Source organism: Phoenix dactylifera, chromosome 18 (assembly GCF_009389715.1).
Source record: "Phoenix dactylifera cultivar Barhee BC4 chromosome 18, palm_55x_up_171113_PBpolish2nd_filt_p, whole genome shotgun sequence".
In the NCBI taxonomy this organism is placed as follows: Eukaryota; Viridiplantae; Streptophyta; class Magnoliopsida; order Arecales; family Arecaceae; genus Phoenix; species Phoenix dactylifera.
Window position 1 is genome coordinate 9684837 of NC_052409.1, and position 19661 is coordinate 9704497.

Genomic DNA, 19661 nt, shown 5'->3' on the forward strand with positions numbered 1-19661 from the left:
TCTTAGATCCATTAACTCGAGCACGCCATATAAGAACATGAAAAATAGTTCTAGCTCATTACATTAAAAAAATAGTTTAACAGAAGCAGACAATGTTCTTTCTGCAAGAACCTTGCCATCCTAGAGTCCCACTTATTTTTTTCAGCGCTTCCCTGTAAACAAGCAATTAAAAGTTTTTAAAAAAAATCATAACATAGGAAAATAAAATAGTAAGTTTAAAAAAAACAATTGAAATACTTCTAGAGGGAAGAACACAAGGATCTAACTTAGCTTTGTGGTGGCTGCAAAACCAGAAGAAATCTATTTGTGAGAGCAAATTGGATGTGAAAAGTCCTCGGACAGACAATTTCAGCCACAACAGCCAATTTCAGCATTTCTCTGCACAATGCGTTGGACAGCAACGCTGATGATGGTTTCTGTTTGCAGAGATCTATTCGACAATTGCTGACATCCTTGTGAATGACACGTTTTCTGGACCGCCAAACAATGAAGAGATGACACCCATGATTTGCTGCATCCAAATATTCTGCTTGTGAAAAGTGTCTATCAGCTTCACTTCCTTCCCGATTTTCCAATGAGATCCAAGAAAGCAAGCTTTGAAGGAACTGTATCAAGTCATGGTTGTGCCCGTCTACAAATTTTGCAGCCACCCACTTCCTATCCTCTACCCTCCTGTTATACATTAAAGAACATATATGCCATGCTCGATATGATCATGATATGCCCAGAAAAAAGAGATTTCAGTGCACACATATAAGCATGAAATTACAACATTGATTTCATATTAGAGAAGAAAATTGTATTGTCTTCAAACCCAACAGACATTGTCATCAATATCAAATTATGGTACAAAAGCCATGATAAACCATTTTAATACAATTACGTCGAGTTACGTATTCTATTTCTGTTTATTCCACTTTATCCCACGACCGGATGCTAGTCAACCAGATATTCTACTGCAACTTTCATATGTGAAGCCATGTGGTTCACTGGTTGGCTGGACACTGTCCACGGAGGAGAGTTGATGCTTCATGCAGCGGAAAGCTGGGGCCAAACAGTTACCTGTAATGGTCCAAGTTCTAATACTCAAATAACAGAAGTTTCCATTCATAATCAGAAAAATATTCACCACAAAACAAGACTAGGAATTGATTTAATGAACATGATCCAATATCCACTAAGCAAAAAAAAATCACCCTAAATATATAAATTTGTGGCGAAGGACCATGGATGCCATTTTACTATAAAAAATATAGATATAAATGCCATTTGGACCACATGCTGAACTAGAATATTAAGGTCCAGCACACTCCAATAATCAGAGCTCACGAACTATGATCATAGAAGCATAAATGGCACTGGTTCCTTGAACACAGAATAAAAAAAACAAAGTAATCATGCTAACTAGATGAAACCTAAACAACCAAAACATCAGAATAGTCCATTTGTCTACGAAAGAACAAAGACCTTATATTATTAAAATGATATGACCATGGTACCAATAGTCCATTTGTCAGCTAAAATAAATATATAAGAATACAAGTTAGATGTCCATCTTTCTCCATGATTGCAGATACTAAGGCCTTGAAGAATAAATTCCAACGATACATATGTCTTAAACAAAAAGAAAAAAAAAAGGCAAAGGAAAAACAGGAGGCTAAATATTACAAAACAGGCCATCCATCAGCCAACTAGCTCCCACAACTTTGTAGAGATGTTTGTATACTTTGGCACAACCTACCTCTTGAAGAACTCTCTTAACTGCTAATCTAAGACTGAAGGAACATCACTTGGAGCATTTTTACGTAAATGCTTTCTGTCTGATTGCACACTTCGGCAACAGCATACTTTTCAAATTATTAATCAGATCCATGATGACAGGAAGTACAACACAGTTGGACTATATTATCGTGATAGGCTGCAGCTATTACCGTGCAAGCACCAAGCATCAGCCTGCTACTCAGATATTCAGTGGCGCTGCCTCATCATCCCTCTCCTTCATTGCTGTCCAATTTTGTGGCCCTGCTTAAAATTAATAACAATGAGAAACTAGCAGTTTTTCAAAACTTTATAAGGAACACATTCATGTGCTGATATAGAAGTAGAAACAGGTAAAAAATGCATATATTACAGGGTTGTTTCAAAATTTTTCACTATTTTTTAGAAGTACAGCATGCCAGTTGAAGCATTTAAGTAGTTAGATATTGGACACCAAAAATCACATTTTATTATTATTATCGAAAAAAGAACCCGGATTTCCAAATGAAAACAAGTTGTTGCCTTGCTCTTCCAGTTCATAACGATCACAATTTAAAACTATTGGTTTTATGAAGTAGAAATCTTCATTTTCCCAAACATGTCAACCAAAAAGCACCGAGTTACCTTAATCTGAATTGACTAGCCTTATCTCAATGAAATGGACTTGGATATATGGATGACTTATAACCTATCAAGTTTAAAGAACTTCTATGGATTTCCATATGAATCCCCTAAGGATTGCTGCCGAAAACCTGGTTAATGGAGGAGCCCGTGATAAAATCAGGGAGGATGCTTGTCTTTAAGGTGCAAACAGCATTCATTTATAGCAAACAGCATTCATTTATAGCTAACAGCATCCATTTTTGAGGTGCAAAGTATGAGAGGAAATGCAAACCAGTGACTGGACATAAAAAAGTTGCAGGCATTGCAACCGGATAATAAGTGAAGAGGGATTAAAGATGACAGCTGTCAATTAAGTGGTTAAGTTCATCCTTTTGCTTTCTGATTTCCATATGCATAAACAGCAAAATTCTGCAATTAGGTTCTCTTCCTTTTGAGGAATTTTATATCAGGAGGAAAAGGCAATGTTTTTAGCTTTTAGGAGATCAGAGGTTTTACTTCGAGATAGTTATGATATTTGTCCAGTTTAAATTTTAGAAATCACGAGAAGAAAACGTTCAAATAGCAAAGGAGTTTCTCTTGAGTCGAAAGTGGACCACAAACAGTCGGGACGAAGCTCAATGATTATATAACAACTGTGGATGGAGGACGTAGTATGTTTGCAAGTGTAAAATTTTAGGAAGTGCAGTTAACTCATGATCTTTGCAGGGCCAAGCCAAAGATCCAGAACTGTGTTTATTCAAATTTGAGATAGCATATATTTGAAAAGGCACCCTTAAATGTTAATAGTTGAGAGAATAAGTATTATGAATTCTGGTGATACAAACAAGTGATATGCTGAACTTACTTGATCGGTGATTCTCAGCGACCACCATCAGCCGCCTTTGCAATACAGCGGCAATGAGAAGGAAAATACCGCACATGCCAAACATGACAGTCATAGGGAATGCATCACCTTCCAAATGGCAGTAGAACTATCAATAAGATAACTGAAATGTTGTGCATTGCCTTTCAAATCAAATTAAGTATGATAAAAAAGATGCAGCAGGAAAAATGAATAAGCACATACTGCAAATAGTAATCGCGCTACAATAACCCCAGTTAATATGAATTAGCACATAATGCAAGTTGCTGAAGTCAAAGTACTGATGGTCACTACACCTAAAGTTGCAACAGCAATACCATATCATGTACGGAGCTATGTTATAATGAAAAAATGTCAGAACACAAAGCAGTTAGATGATTACATTGTAAAGCACAATGCAAACAAATATGTTCAGGGGAATGCGGAAGAAGTTCATGATTGTGCTTCTAGCCTCCTCAGGAATGTACTGAGATCTCATCTTCATAATAGATGGCCAAAAAATCCCCACACATGCTTCAAAGATACAGAAACCAAATAGCAGGATAGAACCCCCAAACGAGATGCTCCCGCCTTTTACAGATGAAGATGTTACCAAGAACTGTTCAAAATGGCAGCAAAATCAAAGAATGATTACATGAAAAGAATTTCAAGAAGAGGAAGAAAACAGGAGACTTACACTGGTGATAACAGGAAGGAAAAGAGTGAATGAAGAGATTGCAAAAACAACTTGCATATAACTTTCAACTTTAAGTGTCGCTCGGGCCATCAGCCGAGATGCAATGGAGCTTCCCAGCATTGAAGACAGCATGAAGGTTGCAAAAATAAAACCATGAGGAATGCCCTCATCATTTGGGCTTAAAACAGGAGTCCACAAGAATACAAAGGTATACATTGAGCCTTCAAACAGTGACTGAATCGCACCCAGCAAAGCAATTTTCTCATCTGAAATGACAGATCATCACAATATCGACCTCAGTAACCATAATAGTAAGAGAACTCCTTCAAACGAGAATAATAAGCATACTTACCAGAAGCAATGGCGACTGCAGCAACCTTAAATTGGCTAAGTAAATTCGTGTTTTCTGAAGGATCTCCATAATTTTCACCCCATGTTGATAAGATAATCGCCATGCCAATTGCTAGGAAGCATGCAGCAGCATCAAAGGGGGACACGGGACCAAAACCCAAGGTATCAGTCAGCAAATTAGCAAACAGCCCAGAGACAATGGCTACGAGACCATTGCCAATGAATATAGCCTTTGAGAAAGTTAGGGAGAGCCATTGTGGTTCGAAGCCCCTCTGTACAAGATTAATGAAAGGGACATCAGCATGAAGAATACAAAATTTGATCGCAAAGCTATGAAAGAGAGCTTATGCTTCCATATAAAAATTCAGGAAATTCTCTGGAAGTCTTCACAAATACAATTTGCTAGTCTAGCGACCCAATATCTGGATCATACACTTAAAATATGTAATAGTATCGGTTCTTATCATTTCTGTTGCTTGGATTTAGTTTCAGGTGAAAGTTTCAACAGCTTCAAAACTGAATTCTATGAATTCCAAAAATATAGGCCTAACAATCTATTTATGTACCTGCATGTGGTATGTTCATGAATATGCATGTTTTAAGATTATCTAATTATCATAGTAAATTAATTTTCCACATGCTTCTTGCAAATTCAAAATAATAATTGATGAAACATACAAATCTATAAAATATCTATCATCAATTAAGCAAAAGAGAGTAATAAGGTAGCATAGTTGACATTTAAATGCAAATGTCCACTAATAGCCATAAATCCATATGAACCTGGGGGGACTATTTCTCATAATTATGTTTTAGTATTTCTAAAAACTTCAGATTTCTGATATATGTTTCAGAAATTTAGAGGATAAAAAATAGCAAAACATTAGAAGAAGATATGAACTTCTCAGGGATTTAGTCCACAGGATTTTTAGATCTTATAATATAAAATGAAGATCCTTTATTTAGAAGAATCCCAAATATAGTTAACTACTACCCAATATAGTTAACTAGCCACTTGATCCTAAAAGCTTCAGCTGGTAGGGAAAGGGTTAACAATTATCAAGCCTTAACACACCCCATCCCCTAGTGTTGCCGGACCAAGAACATGAAGGTGTGAACAAGTCAAGAATGACCCGACCAGGAACAAATCAAGAGAATAAAAGATAACAAATGGTGGTATAATGAAAAATTAGCCTAAATGGAGATTTGAACCCATGTCCTTTTACTTTGATGCGAAGTGAACTAGCCACTAGAATCCAAAAGCCTCAGCAGTTCAGCTATTAGGAAAAGGGGTCAACAGTATATATCACGCTTTAACAGTGTCATTGCATATGCAACATCAGTACTACTAGCTCAAAGAATCTATATAGCAAGTTCCATACATCTACAGATAATTGTATAATTCTTGGCTTACCTTTAATTTTTATCTGAGGTTTTTCCTGTAGTTTTGTGAAAATAACCAGTGTGCATATTTCAATTAATATTGAAAGTATCATAAATTATCAATTGACTCTTTATCAAGGTCTCCAAAGTTTCATAGACACTTGTATAAACATGTTAGTCACATATCCCTTTCTTTCTGTTTATTTTTTTTCCCTGAACCAACACAATATTTTTTAGATTTTTCTTAGAATCATGCTACAAGTAAATTTCCCTTTCAAATTAATCTCAAATTATTTCCCTCAGAAAAAAATCTCAAAGTAGAAGTATGCCACGATGGTGTTGATGCATCAAGTGGAAGAAAAAAAGAATGAAACCAAATATCTGCCCACAAAATTCACAGTAATGATATTATTTAAATGACAATTCTGCAACAGTTAAAAACAGACGTACTGAGGTAGGGTTTCAAAACTTCTAACAATCATTACGGATGTAGGTTGTGGGAGCCATGTATCCCCTACATGGAAAAGGCAAAAAATATACAAGGAGCACCCTGGCTAAAATATATGGCAAAAAATATACAAGGAGCATCCTGGCTAAAATATAAATCAAAGCATAACTAGATAGCAAGTAAACAAGCACAACAGGCCTGGTGATATATGAACTGGAAGATCCTATTCAGATGTTTACATCTCAGCAAAAAATATTGATTAATATTGACTCTTAACATGATCCAGTAGCTAAGTAACATGTTATAAGCGGCGAGAAACTTTCCTATTGAAAGTAATCTTCTCCTTAAAAATATTCCATATCTTGACTGCACTAGAACTCTTTGAAGGAACTAGTTACACATCACCTTGTTGTGTTCAGCAACAAGCCATGACTCGAAAGCTGAAAACAAGAGCGATGTAGCGATTCCCCCTAATATACGGCCCAACATCAACACCTTAAACTCTGGAGAATGCTTGGTGATACAACTTAGTATGTAACTTATGCAATATGTCACACAAGCCCTCTTCCGACCCCTGCAATTTTATACCCAAAACAAGAAAATCTAAATCCAACAACAATCAACGGCAAAGCACCATATAATTCACAAGTTTCAGAAGGGAATTCTCACTGTTTGTCGGCCAGAGATCCAACAATCGTCCCGAAGATCATGGAGGATCCAAATCCGGCAATGAAGAGCCGACCAATTTCTCCCTTCCCGAAACCGTACGTATGGTAGAGGTAGTAGACATAGGGACCCTGTAACCAATCTCCAGCTGCCGACACCAAAAAAAAAAAAACTCATAATTTTAGCAAAAACAAATCTAAAGATCTAATCTGTTCACTAGTCAAACAGGAAAGGTGAACTCATCGATACATAAATTCGATTTCGCTTTTCCTCCCACAAAGCAAACAATTGGGTTTCGAACAATTAGATCTACACACAAATCGGCATTTTTGAAAAATAAAAAGTAATTTTAACTCAACTATATCAAAGAAAAAGGCTAGATCTACAGATAGAAATATTAGATCGGCAGATGTAGGAACAAAGAGATTCGGGCCTTTCAAAAACTTCCAAATCATTACAAAACGACCAAAAATTCTCCTCCGGATCAGATCTGGAAGTCGGTGGGAAATGTCATAAGATTTGGACGTACCCATCATGAGTGAGTAGACGACGATGTAGTTGTTCTTGAAGGAGTTGAAGGCGGCGGAGGTGGAGATGCGGTCTTTGCTGGTCTTGCTGAACTCCAGCAGCGCCACCACCACCGACAGCCCTCCGAAGAGCAGGTAGTACAACGCCTCCATTTCTTCCTCCTCTCAGATGCCTCCTTAGAAGTGGAAGAGGGAGGGAGAGAAGAGAATGCTTTTGGGACTCGGGGAGCCTTGTTCTTTCTTCCTCTCTCTTCCGTCGCCGAGATTAAGGGGAGTGCGGAGGGGGTGTCGAGATCCGGGGGTGGTGTGTATAAACATCGATTCGCTAATCTGGTGGTCGTTATTTAATTAATGTATATAATTAGGCTTATGAATTATTCCTGTAATCCGGTACGTTATTGGCCCAACCATAGTACTAAAATTATCAAAAGCACCAATTCTCCCGTGCCACGTGGAATGGTTCTGGTTTTCATTTTTTTTCTTTTATTGTGAAATATGGGAAAGATAAAATAATATAATTCTTTCTGCCACATATGTATATTTTTTATATAAATTTTATTATCTTGATCATATAAATTTTATCGTATAAAGTTGTATACAGATATAATTTTATATAGATATAGATATAATTTTACATCTAAGACATATACATCGAAATATTTTTTTTTTTTTTTTTTTGCCTACATCTACTTGTATGGTTTCGATGAATCCAAAATAATCGAAGGCCAACTCTTCTAAGATGTTTGGTAAAAAATCAAAAAATTATTTTGGCTCTCCCAAATGCGCTTTCTGACCTATGTTGGAAAGTTATTTTGGTATTATTATTATAGTAATACATAATTAAAATATAATATATTTTTTATATTTTTATTATATACATAATATAACATATTATTACAACCATAATTTTATATTATTATTAAAATATTAATTATTATATTATAATAATATATGATATTAATATTATAATAATATTATAATATATGATTAATAATATAAAAGATAATATATTAGATTATATTACATTATATTATATTCTATTATAATATTATATTATTATTAAATATAATAATATTTAATAATAATATAATATGATCATAGACTAGATTCTAACCTGTTATATTATATTGTCTTGCTATATTATATTACAATAAATTATATTTATATTTATATTATATTATATTGCTAAATCTTTGTAATCGTTGTTATAATGGTCATAACACCATTGTTTAAAACCATGACTTAATCAAATGTGTCAAGTGGGCTAATATTTCTGCTGCTAGAAGGGGAACTTTAAGAGGGTAACTCCCTTTTGATCCATGCAATGAATCTAGTAGAGAAACCAAAAGGTGAAAGGACTTGTTAAAGATAGTGCCAATTAACCCCATCATAAACACTTTCCCTACCCACTTTCATGGCCAAAAGAGTTCTAGTTTTAGGAGCCACTTCTAAAGAATGAATAATTTCTTGTGCCAGATAGATACAATCTAAAATGTTACCGTCATGAACAAAAGCACCTTGATTCTCATAGATGATTTTAGATAGAAATTCTTAGCCACAAATATTTATAAAGCATATTAAGCAGACTTACTGGTCTGTAGTCATCGGGTATCATGGCATTGTTCTTCATTGGAATTAAAGCGATACAAGTGACATTTCAATACATAACCATTTATCCAGTCTTGAAATAATCTTCCACTATAGGAATGACCTCATTTTTAATGCTTGCCCAAAATGTCTTTTGAAAAAAAATGTTGGAATCCATATAAGGTCTCGGTGACTTATCAGCAATTTTTCTTTTCATAGTTCTCTCAATTTCATCTTCTGTAACAATTGCCATAAGCAACTGATTGTCCTCCATATTAGGACTATTAGGGATTGAAAGAAGCTTAAAGGGACTAGTGGCTAAAAATATATTCCATTTGTTCCTAAAATTATCAACTAGTAATTCTTTGACTTTATACAAATCCTCCACTACCTATCTAGACCTTATAAATGAGAATAGCTCTATTCCTTCTTCTTTGTAAAATAGTGATTCTATCGGGAGAAAAAAGTACGTGAATCTCCACCTTTTAGCCATTGTACTCTTGACTTCTGCCTCCAAAATACTTTTGCATTTCCGAGTTCTTGTTATGCTCTTTGATTAGCTCCAATAACTGCATATAGTTATAATGATCAAGGTGTCCCGAAGTTTGCAACCTCAAAATGTCATCCTTCATCTCGGTTACTTTGTTCCCAACTATACTTCTATTCCATTTACTAAGTGCAAATTTGTTGATTTTAGCAGCTAGGAAACCATAGTCCCCGAGAAAATGGTAACCACTGCCATTGCAAGCTCTTCCAACCTTCTCAGCAACACCCTCATGTGACAACCACATTTTCTCAAACTAAATGAACTAGCTCTATTGGCTTTACCATCCGAAAACTTTGATTCATAAAGGGCAATGATTTGAAGCATTCCTTGGCAAATAGGGAACCTTGCATTTGGGAGCAAATGAATCAATTGTTCTGCAGCAACTACTCTATCTAGCCTCTCCCAAACTCTTACCCAACCATACCTCATGCTGCACCGAGGTAGACCCTGGAAACCAAGACCTAATCCATTATCATTCAGAAAAACCTTGACATAAGTCAATTTGTTGCTTGATTATAATTTCTCTACAACCTAACTTGGTGACTTCTCTTCCCCCATACTTCCCATACAGCTCATTGTCCTACTTTGCTGATAACCATCAATTATGTTGTGGTTCTGATACGCATTAATTATGTTAACTGCATTATTATGTCCCCTTGGTAAGTAGAGACCTAGTGATGGCAGAAATCATGCATCAATTGATGCAGAAGCTCTTCCATGCTACACTTCTAAGTTTTATGTAAGTAATAAGAAATACGTTGAGGGCCTATTTGGATACTTGGATGATGGACCTTGCTTATGTGAAATCATGTACACATTGGAAGATGAAGAAAAAGGTGGGGAGGAGATGGTTAAGTGACAGAAGAGTCTTCTAATTTTGGTGGGTAGGGGTGGGATAATAGAAAAATTTAGTGGGATAAGGTCATAGCTAGCAAAATCCTGGATAATTTTTTAAATAACACTATTCAACCTTGTTGTTGTTGTTGTTGTTGTTGTTGGGGATGGGAAAGGAGACAACAAACTCCTCTGATATCTCCAACCATTCCTTTCCTCCACTTATCTATGCAGCAAAACCTATTCTATGTGGAAGATATCAGATAGCTTTGTAAACCAAACATTCCTGAATGACTCTGGGTGTGTTGCACATGAGAGATACTAAGATGTTATAACAACCTTGAATCCAGAACCTTAATAAATGCCATGAGTGGCATAGTGCCCTGATTCTTTGATTTTTTTTTGGTTATGCAATTTGGTTCTTCTTGCCAAATTGCATTGCTTGCAGGAGTATGAGACTCTAATTTTGTTAATTTGTATGATCTCATTTAAAACTTAGAAAAAAAAGAAGATACACCAGAATATTTTAGCACATCCAGGATTTAGTCAATCTTTATATGAGATTTTCAAACTGCTCATCTTTCCATATTAGACTAAAGTCACTGAACTGCAACTTGCTGGTGATTTAGTGAATTAACTATAACTAGTAGTATTGTTGCAGTCAAAAAGAAGAAAACAGAATTTTTTGACATGGATCTTCTACATTATAATTCTTTTAGGAAGGAATTTTCTTGGACATGGCCATTGTTCTTGGAATTGGACTTCATATCAAGATAGGTCAAGAGACTGATTTGCACCAACTTATAAGCTGGGTGGTTGACCCCAAGGTGGTGTTGGTTCTCCCTTGCAAGTTGCACCTCCACAGCTCTCAAATGTGGACCTCTTCAATTCTACCATTGGCAGAAGGCCTATGATTTAGTACTACTGGACTTCCTCAATTTAATCCTGAACTACAAACTTAAATATTTTGAAATTAATTTACATTGAATAATTTTTAATTTTCATATTGGAATGAAAGATTGCACGACATGACTAGCAGATAGGACCTGGTATTGAGTCCAAATTTTTATTATTTTTATTTTTAAGAGACATTGCGAGCAATTGAACTATACAATGAAGTATAGCTTTATCCAGAATATTCTTAATCTCCCAAATTCTAGCAAATAGCCAGATTAGTAAACCTGCACATTTTCTCAGACTCCAAAAGCTGAAACCAGAGAAAGTCATTAAATTTTAAACTAAATTATAAAACCCCTCATGAAGTTAAAAATAATTACACTTATGTCTAATAATTTTAAAAAATTATATTTATCTTTCTAATTTTTTTTATCGAACACTTTAATCTATAATTTAATAAAATATTAATCACATCGACAACTTCAAATAGAATCTGAGATGCCAAGAAAAATTTTTAATGGCCAAAATAATCTTAAGGCCATCCAAAAATATAATATACATCTTTATATTTTTATTGCAATTCTCCATCTTCAGCCCACAGGGTACTACCGGAGTAACTAGCTAATATAAGCAGCCACCCAGTCTGCAATCCCATTAGTTTCACGAAAAATATGCTTGACCTGGAAGGCCCCTCCATCCCTCACTATTATCCAGATATTTCAGAGCAAAAGGTGGACACAACCATTACCCCTTGAGACCCCGGATCCAACTGATGATCGTGGCCAAGTCCTCCTCCAGGACAATAGAGTTGGCCCGTAAAATATACCAGGCGCGTAACAAAAGCCTGCCCAAACGACCCTCAACTCCGCACTCGAAACCGATATGTCGAAGAGTTGACTGCCTCCTGCAGCCACAACTCTGACAGATGGATCCCGAATAACAAAACCCGCACCATCCCTCATACCTCCGTTCAAGACAGATCCATCGAAGTTGATCTTGAGGAAATGCGGAGGTGTAGGCTTTCAAGTGAAAAACATCGTATGCAATACTGCTGAAGATATCTGGTAAAAAATACTTCAGATGTTCTGAGCTGTCAGAGTCCCTTTGACAAATATAGTGTGACTGAGCTTCGCCGTCTATACAAGGGCATTATCCACCATAAATCTCAGGAACATACCGCGTTTGCCAAAAGTTTGACCTTTGGCCTTAAGCTTTGGGAATATCGATTTTGCTTGTTGCTATACGTTAGCCCGGGTCAAGTAGACATGCGCAAATGGGCTCGTGAGCAAACCTTTTTCATTTTATTGCAAATAACCTCTTATTATTTGAATTCTCCTCCAGCCAAATAAAACGATAGAAAAAAAAACCCTAAAAACATAAAAGAGCAAAAAAGAGGCAAAAAAGTTGCCGTGCCGACTCACTTCCATCCCAGGCTGACGCGTCCCTCGACTCACTTCACTCGCTCCAGTACTCGTCGTCCTTGGCCTTCTCGTCCTCATCGTCTTCCTCCCCGATCTCCACCTCCGCGCTCCTCCACCGCCGCACGTCCTCCACCGCCACCTGCCGGAATATTCCCAGATCCACCGCCCCCGCCACCATATGATACCCTCTCAACTTCAGATCCTCCGGCCGATCGTGCGGCATCGCAAACCCCCCGAGGTAAGGGCCCCTTTCGCCGCCGCCGCCCTCCGCAGGCACCACCTTCTTCCTCATCCCCAGCACCCTCCTCTCGGCGTCCTTCATCACCCCCCTCACATTCCGGTTCCCCGGATCCCACAGATACCCCATGCTCGCGCTCAGATCCAGCGGCCCCATCTGCACCACGTCCACCCCCTCGACGGCAGCGATCGCCTCGATCTCCGCCACCCCTGCCGTCGTCTCCACCTGGCACATCACCAGCAGCTCCTCCTCCACCCGTGCCAGGTACCCGTCGTCAATGCCGTAGGCGGAAGCGCGCACCAACGTGTGGGCGGACCCCCGGACGCCGCGCGGCGGGAAGCGGCAGTAGGAGACAGCAAGCTCGGCGGCTGCCGGCGTCTCGATCGTGGGGAACATGAGGCCCTGGGGGCCGAGGTCGAGGGCCTTCTTGGCCCAGGCGGCGGAGGGCTCCGGGAGGCGGAGGATGGCCGGGGTGCGGGCAGCGGCGAGGGCGCGGAGGCAGGGGAGGGCCTCGGCGATGCCGCCGGGGCCGTGCTCCATGTCAACGACCACGTAGTCGTAGCCGGCCAGTCCGGCAATCTCGGCTAGGGTCGGGGAGAAGCTCAGGAGAAAGAGGCCGTAGAGGGTCTCGCCGGCAGCGAGGCGAGACTTGAGGGTCCGAGAATCGGGGTTGTGGGAACCGGGATCAGGAACTAGGGAGGAGGCGGCAGCTCTAATTCGAGAAAAGGAGGCTTGTTTCTTGGAAGATTGGGAGGTTATCGACATGGAGACGGGAGCGAGGGTTTGATTGGATTTGAAGGGGAGAAAGGAGGGCTTTGTGGGATTTAGGGTTTTGGGGAAGAAGAGAAGGGGGTTTCTTTGGCTGCCGGTGGCGGCGATGGTGGTGGAGGAGGAGACCGCCGCCATCGGTTTCCGCTCTAGGAAAACGGTGGGGAAGTCGGATCGATGGGTATCAGCGTAAGAGAGATAGAGAGAGTGGTAATCCGATGACACCCCACTCTTAAATGGGCTGAAGCCTAGAAATTTATGTGGGTTGCCATAATTGGGCCGATGGAATTATGGAGGCCCATAACTTACCCAACCAAGACCGACCTTGGTGTGCACGAAATTCAAAGGAAATTTCATGCATGGAGAGAAAAATATAATCGAAGGTTTGAAGCATCCTGCACCAAGAGGGAAAACCACTATGAGAATTTCATGAGCAAGGGAGAATAGCTTCTAAGCATATGACTCCATGGGCTACAAAATTTCCCAAGCCTGCGAGCAAGCACATGTTGTGTCCAATTGGAGCATAAAATCCGCGCATTTTGAGCCAAGAAGGTTGTCAGCAATAACTATGAGTAATATGGAGTCCTCTCATATAACAATTTGATGCAAGTAATATGAGATAAGCATTATATCGTCAGTTCATTTGAATAGTTGGAAGTGTATATTGTTAGGGCAATCTAGGAAGTGTGATTCCTATCGCCACGTTGCAAGTTTGAACAAATAATTGTTTCTGCTTGCTCGGCCTACCTCTCTTAATCCTGAAATATGTAGCAATGTGTAATTTTAAAGATCATATGAGATAAAGAGTGGTGGGGTCAATGGAGAGTAAGAAATTCAGAGGAGAAAAAAATTATTGTAAATGACAAGGAAGAGCCCCACTATCATTCCCTCACTTCCATTTAAGAGGAAGAATAGGTGGATGTCAAGGTTTCGTAATTGCATCATTCGTTTATAAAAGTAACGAAACATTGCTCCTGTTATATGTACATGAATAATTTTCTTGCCTCGTGACAAGAGAGAGAATTGGTACAACTCGTGGATTTGTTACGAAATACAGCAGCTTGGTTGATTATAGAGTTGTTGAGTCAATTATTACGGGCTCAATAAATTTTTAACATGTGCATAACGGAGGCCTCAAATCATTTTACCTATTATAATAGACCCTCTAACAAAACCATTATTAACTATTATAATGGCTACAGTGGCCATTATTTGTCTCCAAAAATGATATTTCAAGTTTTAATATTAAACAAGCATTTTCATAATTAAAAAAATACAGAAACAATAAAATAACAACATAATTATTCCATCCTTATTTATTAGGCAATAAAATATTATTTTTTATATGGCAAATATTTTTTTAAAAAAAATAATACAAAAATATGAATTTAAAAAATATTAAAGAAAGATACAAGTAAAACTAATGACTATTATTTATATTCTAAAAGATGATTATAATGCTAAATCTATATTATAATATTAGCTAAAAGAGATATATTTCATATTAGATTTCCTCCATCAAAATTTTTAATAAAAAATAATATTTATGAGAGAATATGATTAAGAAGTTAGATATCGGTTTACACCTTTACGTAATTTCTCCTAGACATTCTAAATTATTTAGATTCTATTTTTTTTAAAAAAAATCTAAGCATGGTTTTTAAAAACAAAACGATTATAATGATGATAACATTCTTGTTTTAAACCAAGGGTGTGACACCCACTAATTTCAGCTGGCTTTACAAAAAGTAGGTGGCTAATGGGGCTACGGACTGGATGGCTTCTTATATAGCCAGTCATTTGGGTAGCACCCTGTGGGCTGAAGATAGGGAGTTGCCTCTGTCACTTCGTAGTATTTTATTTTTTTGATTTATTAGATGTACCTATCATACATCTGCTTTTGTAAAAAAATTAAAAAAAATTAAAAAAAAAGAAAAAGAAAAGAAGAAGAAGAAGCAGGTGTGGTGTGGTGGGAGATGTCTCACCATCACCCCTCAACGAAAAATGAACAAAATCTGTGTTTATTCTCTACCGTTTTTCTAAGAAAAACTCGATACGGTATTGCGCGGCGCGATGCATCCACCTCTCCTTTCCCTACGACAATCGTTCCCATTTTCGCCCAAAATCTCCGCAAGCACCAACCCCCACTCCCGCCGCCAGCCGAATTCGACGCCATCCTTTCCCGTCGCTGGCTCCATCCCTTCCCCACCTCCTCTCCTTTCCCTCCGCCGGCCGCGCTGCAGCGCCGGCGACGGGGAGGGGAGGGAGGAACAGCAGCCCTCGCGTGCCAAGGACGTGCTGTCGGGCATGGTCGGCGAGCGGGTGGAGGAGCTCCTGAGGAGAGAGGAGAACCGGGCCCTCTTGGACGGGCTCGAGGAGGCGTCGCGGAGGGTGGACCGGGCGAGACAGGCGCTCGCCGACATCGAGAAGCAGGAGGCCGAAGCCCTGCGAGCCAAGGAGTACGTCCGCCAGCTCGAGAGCAGGGAGTTGGAGGTAAGCTTCGGGCCGCTCGCTTTATGTTCGATTCTTTGCTCAAACCAAGAATTATGGGGATCAGGGATCGGGGTTTTTCAAGTCTAGTGCTGTCATACTGTTGCTCAATGAATTATGTTAGCTTAGAACATATTTGCGAAAATTTTGTTGGAAATCGTGTAGAATATGTTTGGGAAGAACTGAAAGCTTATAGCTGTTCACGAATGAGTTTTCTAAGAAAGCTTTTGTCAAACAGTAGAGAATTTTGACTACCCTTTTACCCAAGTTTCGCTTCTCAACCTCATCAGAGAAACAAGATTCCTGTTTGGGGCGTGATGCAAACACTGTTATAGGTCTTAGCAACTTGATATGCTCTATTAGTAATTCATGGAGGTGAAACAATACAGTTTCAGGGGGTTTAAGATGAACTCTCTTTATGAACCGACAGAAGAAGATCAACCCTTCAACATTCTTTCTTGAATCATCTAGATTTAGATGTAAAAATGTTTCTTGATTAATATGTGGAGAATTGTTATGGTCCTGCAAAGACCTACAAAATTAACATCAAAAGGGCACAATAAAAGATCCCAAGACTCTAACATACTGAAATATTATTAGGTAGCAGATGTGTATCGGTTTTCTTAAAAGCATCAAGATTAATAAACAGTAGTAAAGTTTGATGAATGCCTTGCTTTGTTTGAATTGCTTGTTTTCCTGATGTGAAATTAAACAATTTGCAATTTTACAGTTTCTATGCAATGGAAACACACAGGTACTTTAAGTAGTTAATAATGGAAGCAGTAGAACACTTCCAGGAGTTGTCTGATTCTTTGAGTCAACAAGATCATTTTTTAGCAGATCACTAGGTCCTTTTTTTCATTTTCATTAATGCAGTTCTTAATGGGATTTTTACTTGACTGCAAACATGATATCTTGCTCAGGTTGGCAGGCTTAGCATCTTTTTGCATCTTCTATATTATATGAAAATCAGCATGTCACAATTTACCATTTTACATCGGAACATAGAAGGATAGTACACTTTCATCTTCTTTAGAACTCGAGTGCTTGTCATGTTAAATGATATAGATGGCATCTCTCGTCCAACTGAAGCTTGCTGTTTGTAGATTAAAACTGATGCTGCATTTGAAAATAAAGCTTACATGGTTACTTACCATCTAGTTCCTCGAGCAGTGATTCTTCTTAAAGCTTGGAGAGGTAACAAATATCTAACTTCTTTTCCTAAGGACAAAAATCCTCTTAGTAGTCGACTACAGCTTGGCAATTCCTCTGCACCTCAGCACTTTCCTCTCGTCACCTTCCTATTTGTTGTTGGAGGACACAGTTGTCTCTAATAGTTGCTATTTATACTCTTTAAAGTATGGAAGCACATCCAGTTTGAAACTTCATCTCTTACACATCTCTCCTATTTATACAATTTGGTGGCTATATTTTTATGATATTGCTTTTATCCTCCATTATAGATCGCAGAATCACAAAGGGACTTATTAGAAGCAAGAACTATGGTGGAAGAAGCTGAACGCTCTCTGTCATCTGACATTGATGAAAACAACTCTGGAGACGTTTTACCTGAAGAGATTGACCAAAATGTAGAGAGATTGGAGTCCCTAAAAGCTGCATCAATTTCATCTGTAGCTGGCATGCTTGCTGGTTTGCCCATTTATTTATATCAAGCAACCAGCTTTTCTCAACTTCTTCTTCATTTGGCAACTGTTTTCATTAGCTGTGCTTTGTTTGGAGTTACCTTCCGTTACGCAATAAGAAGAGATCTGGACAATATTCAGCTAAAAACAGGGGCCCCAGCAGCTTTTGGCTTTGTTAGAGGTATCAATCTCTGTGTGTGTTCCAATATTCAGGCATTTTAGTTGCTCATCAATGTTTTTATTTCTCAACTTCGTAATGAATTATGAGAGTCGAATTTTGAACTATGTTTCCTGAATTTTCAGGCCTTGCTGCACTAGATGCTGGGAAGCCTTTGGAACTCAACAATGATAGCTTCATTGCATATTCTATTGATGGAGCAGTTTATGTATTGGAGGATATTTTTATTTTTCTTTCTGCAGCCATTGCACTTGATTTTTGTTTCAAGATGAGGCTTTTAAGTCCTTTTCCTATAAGAAAATAGGACTAGCTGACAATTGTGAGCACAAGATTATCTTGGAGGTCCTATCCTGCTTTTGAGATGAAGATAGACTTTGTAGTCTTCCACTTTATAATATCATTTGGACAGCTCAATGTTTTCCTGGGTAATCGACAAAATTACCCTTCAACCTCTCTGAGTTATATATAATTTGTAATGTCCCCTCCATGAATGCAGATAGGCCCATGAAGGATTTAATGCATCCAGCTTCAAAGACTGAGGTTTGTGGTTAGAATAGGCCTAAGGGTAGCATGAGTTCCTTCTAAGAAGTTCGGAATTAAACCTTTTCTTAAACAATTCTCTTCGGTGAATGACTGCTGCTCTGAGTTTATTTAGTAAGATCCTGCCGAAGATGATCAGAAAGAATTGAAGGTTTAATCCAAAATGTCCATTAGGGGGACGCACTGGTCAGTTCCATTTCATGAGCTGAATTGAAGTGATGTAGGATTTCAAGATATGGATTTCACAGCTTTTCCATTCTCAGAATTATCAGATATGGATTTCAAGAAGGGGTACTACCTCTGCGACATGGAGGACAATATTAAGAGTAACGGTATCAAGTGTAAATATTGTGGATAGCACTACATACATGTTGTTTTTTAATAAAATAATCTTGTTAATGAAATCAAGTCTGTTAAAATATTTGCAAAGAAGATAAAAACAAAAAAAAGAAAAAGAAAAATAATTTTAATTTTCTATTTCATCATATTCGATACATCTTAATGGTTATAAATACTCATATACAGACTTCATACAAGAAAAATAATATAGGCTGATATAAGGTCATGTTAATAAAGAAAAATAATACTCGCTAATACAAGTTGTTATATAATCTCTAAAATTATTCTAACAAGATTATGCTAACAAAAAAAAAAATACTAACCGATACATGATCATGCTAACAAAGAAAAATAATATGGGCAAATATAAGTTATGTGATCTCTAAAATTATGCTAGCATCCCTTTTCAAACTTAAGATGGTACTATAAGTGCCAATTTGAGTTTGAAAACTAGATCACGACTGTGCATAAAAACTAACATACTAGATCAAGGGTTGAAGTAGTAGCTCAGAAATTGACGTGATAGACTTGGAGCTGACATAGCAGCTCAAAGATTAACGTATTGGTAGATCAAGAGCTAATGTGGCAGCATAGAACCTGATGTAGCTGTTATAGCAGCTCAGAAGCTGATGTAGCATAATAGGAGTTGACATAAAACTCAAAAGCCGATATAACAGTCTGATGTATCTGACTGATGCAGCAGGCTGACATGTCTGTCGATATGGCTGATTGACTTATCTGATGATGCGACAGCGAGAAGACATATAGAAGATGATAGTTACAATGAGAACATAATTCAGAGAGAAAGAAACTGAAGGTCGACGATCCTCGTAGATGGAGATACCATGGAAGAGGAGCATTGGTTGATTGATTGGTCTGATGTG

General features: G+C 38.0%; 3 protein-coding genes across 3 annotated transcripts; 1 reads left to right on the forward strand and 2 right to left on the reverse strand.

Annotated features, from left to right (window-relative positions):
• Positions 1-754: 754 nt before the first annotated feature.
• LOC103716723 (molybdate-anion transporter-like) lies at positions 755-7610 on the reverse strand. Its single transcript, XM_008804839.4, has 9 exons — positions 7298-7610; positions 6772-6916; positions 6508-6676; positions 4273-4543; positions 3921-4186; positions 3627-3842; positions 3227-3334; positions 1932-2022; positions 755-1062 (listed from the first exon to the last, which is right to left on the reverse strand). The coding sequence occupies exons 1-7, from the start codon at positions 7446-7448 to the stop codon at positions 3317-3319; spliced, it is 1236 nt and encodes a 411-aa protein (XP_008803061.2). The 5' UTR covers positions 7449-7610; the 3' UTR covers positions 755-1062; positions 1932-2022; positions 3227-3316.
• Positions 7611-12434: 4824 nt separating this feature from the next.
• LOC103716724 (2-keto-3-deoxy-L-rhamnonate aldolase-like) lies at positions 12435-13821 on the reverse strand. Its single transcript, XM_008804841.4, has one exon. It carries the CDS (start codon positions 13723-13725, stop codon positions 12616-12618), a length of 1110 nt encoding a protein of 369 aa, XP_008803063.2. The 5' UTR covers positions 13726-13821; the 3' UTR covers positions 12435-12615.
• A 1731-nt stretch (positions 13822-15552) lies between these two features.
• LOC103716725 lies at positions 15553-18347 on the forward strand. The gene is made up of 3 exons (XM_008804842.4): positions 15553-16080; positions 17541-17901; positions 18024-18347. Exons 1-3 carry the CDS (start codon positions 15661-15663, stop codon positions 18200-18202), a joined length of 960 nt encoding a protein of 319 aa, XP_008803064.2. The 5' UTR covers positions 15553-15660; the 3' UTR covers positions 18203-18347.
• Positions 18348-19661: the final 1314 nt, after the last annotated feature.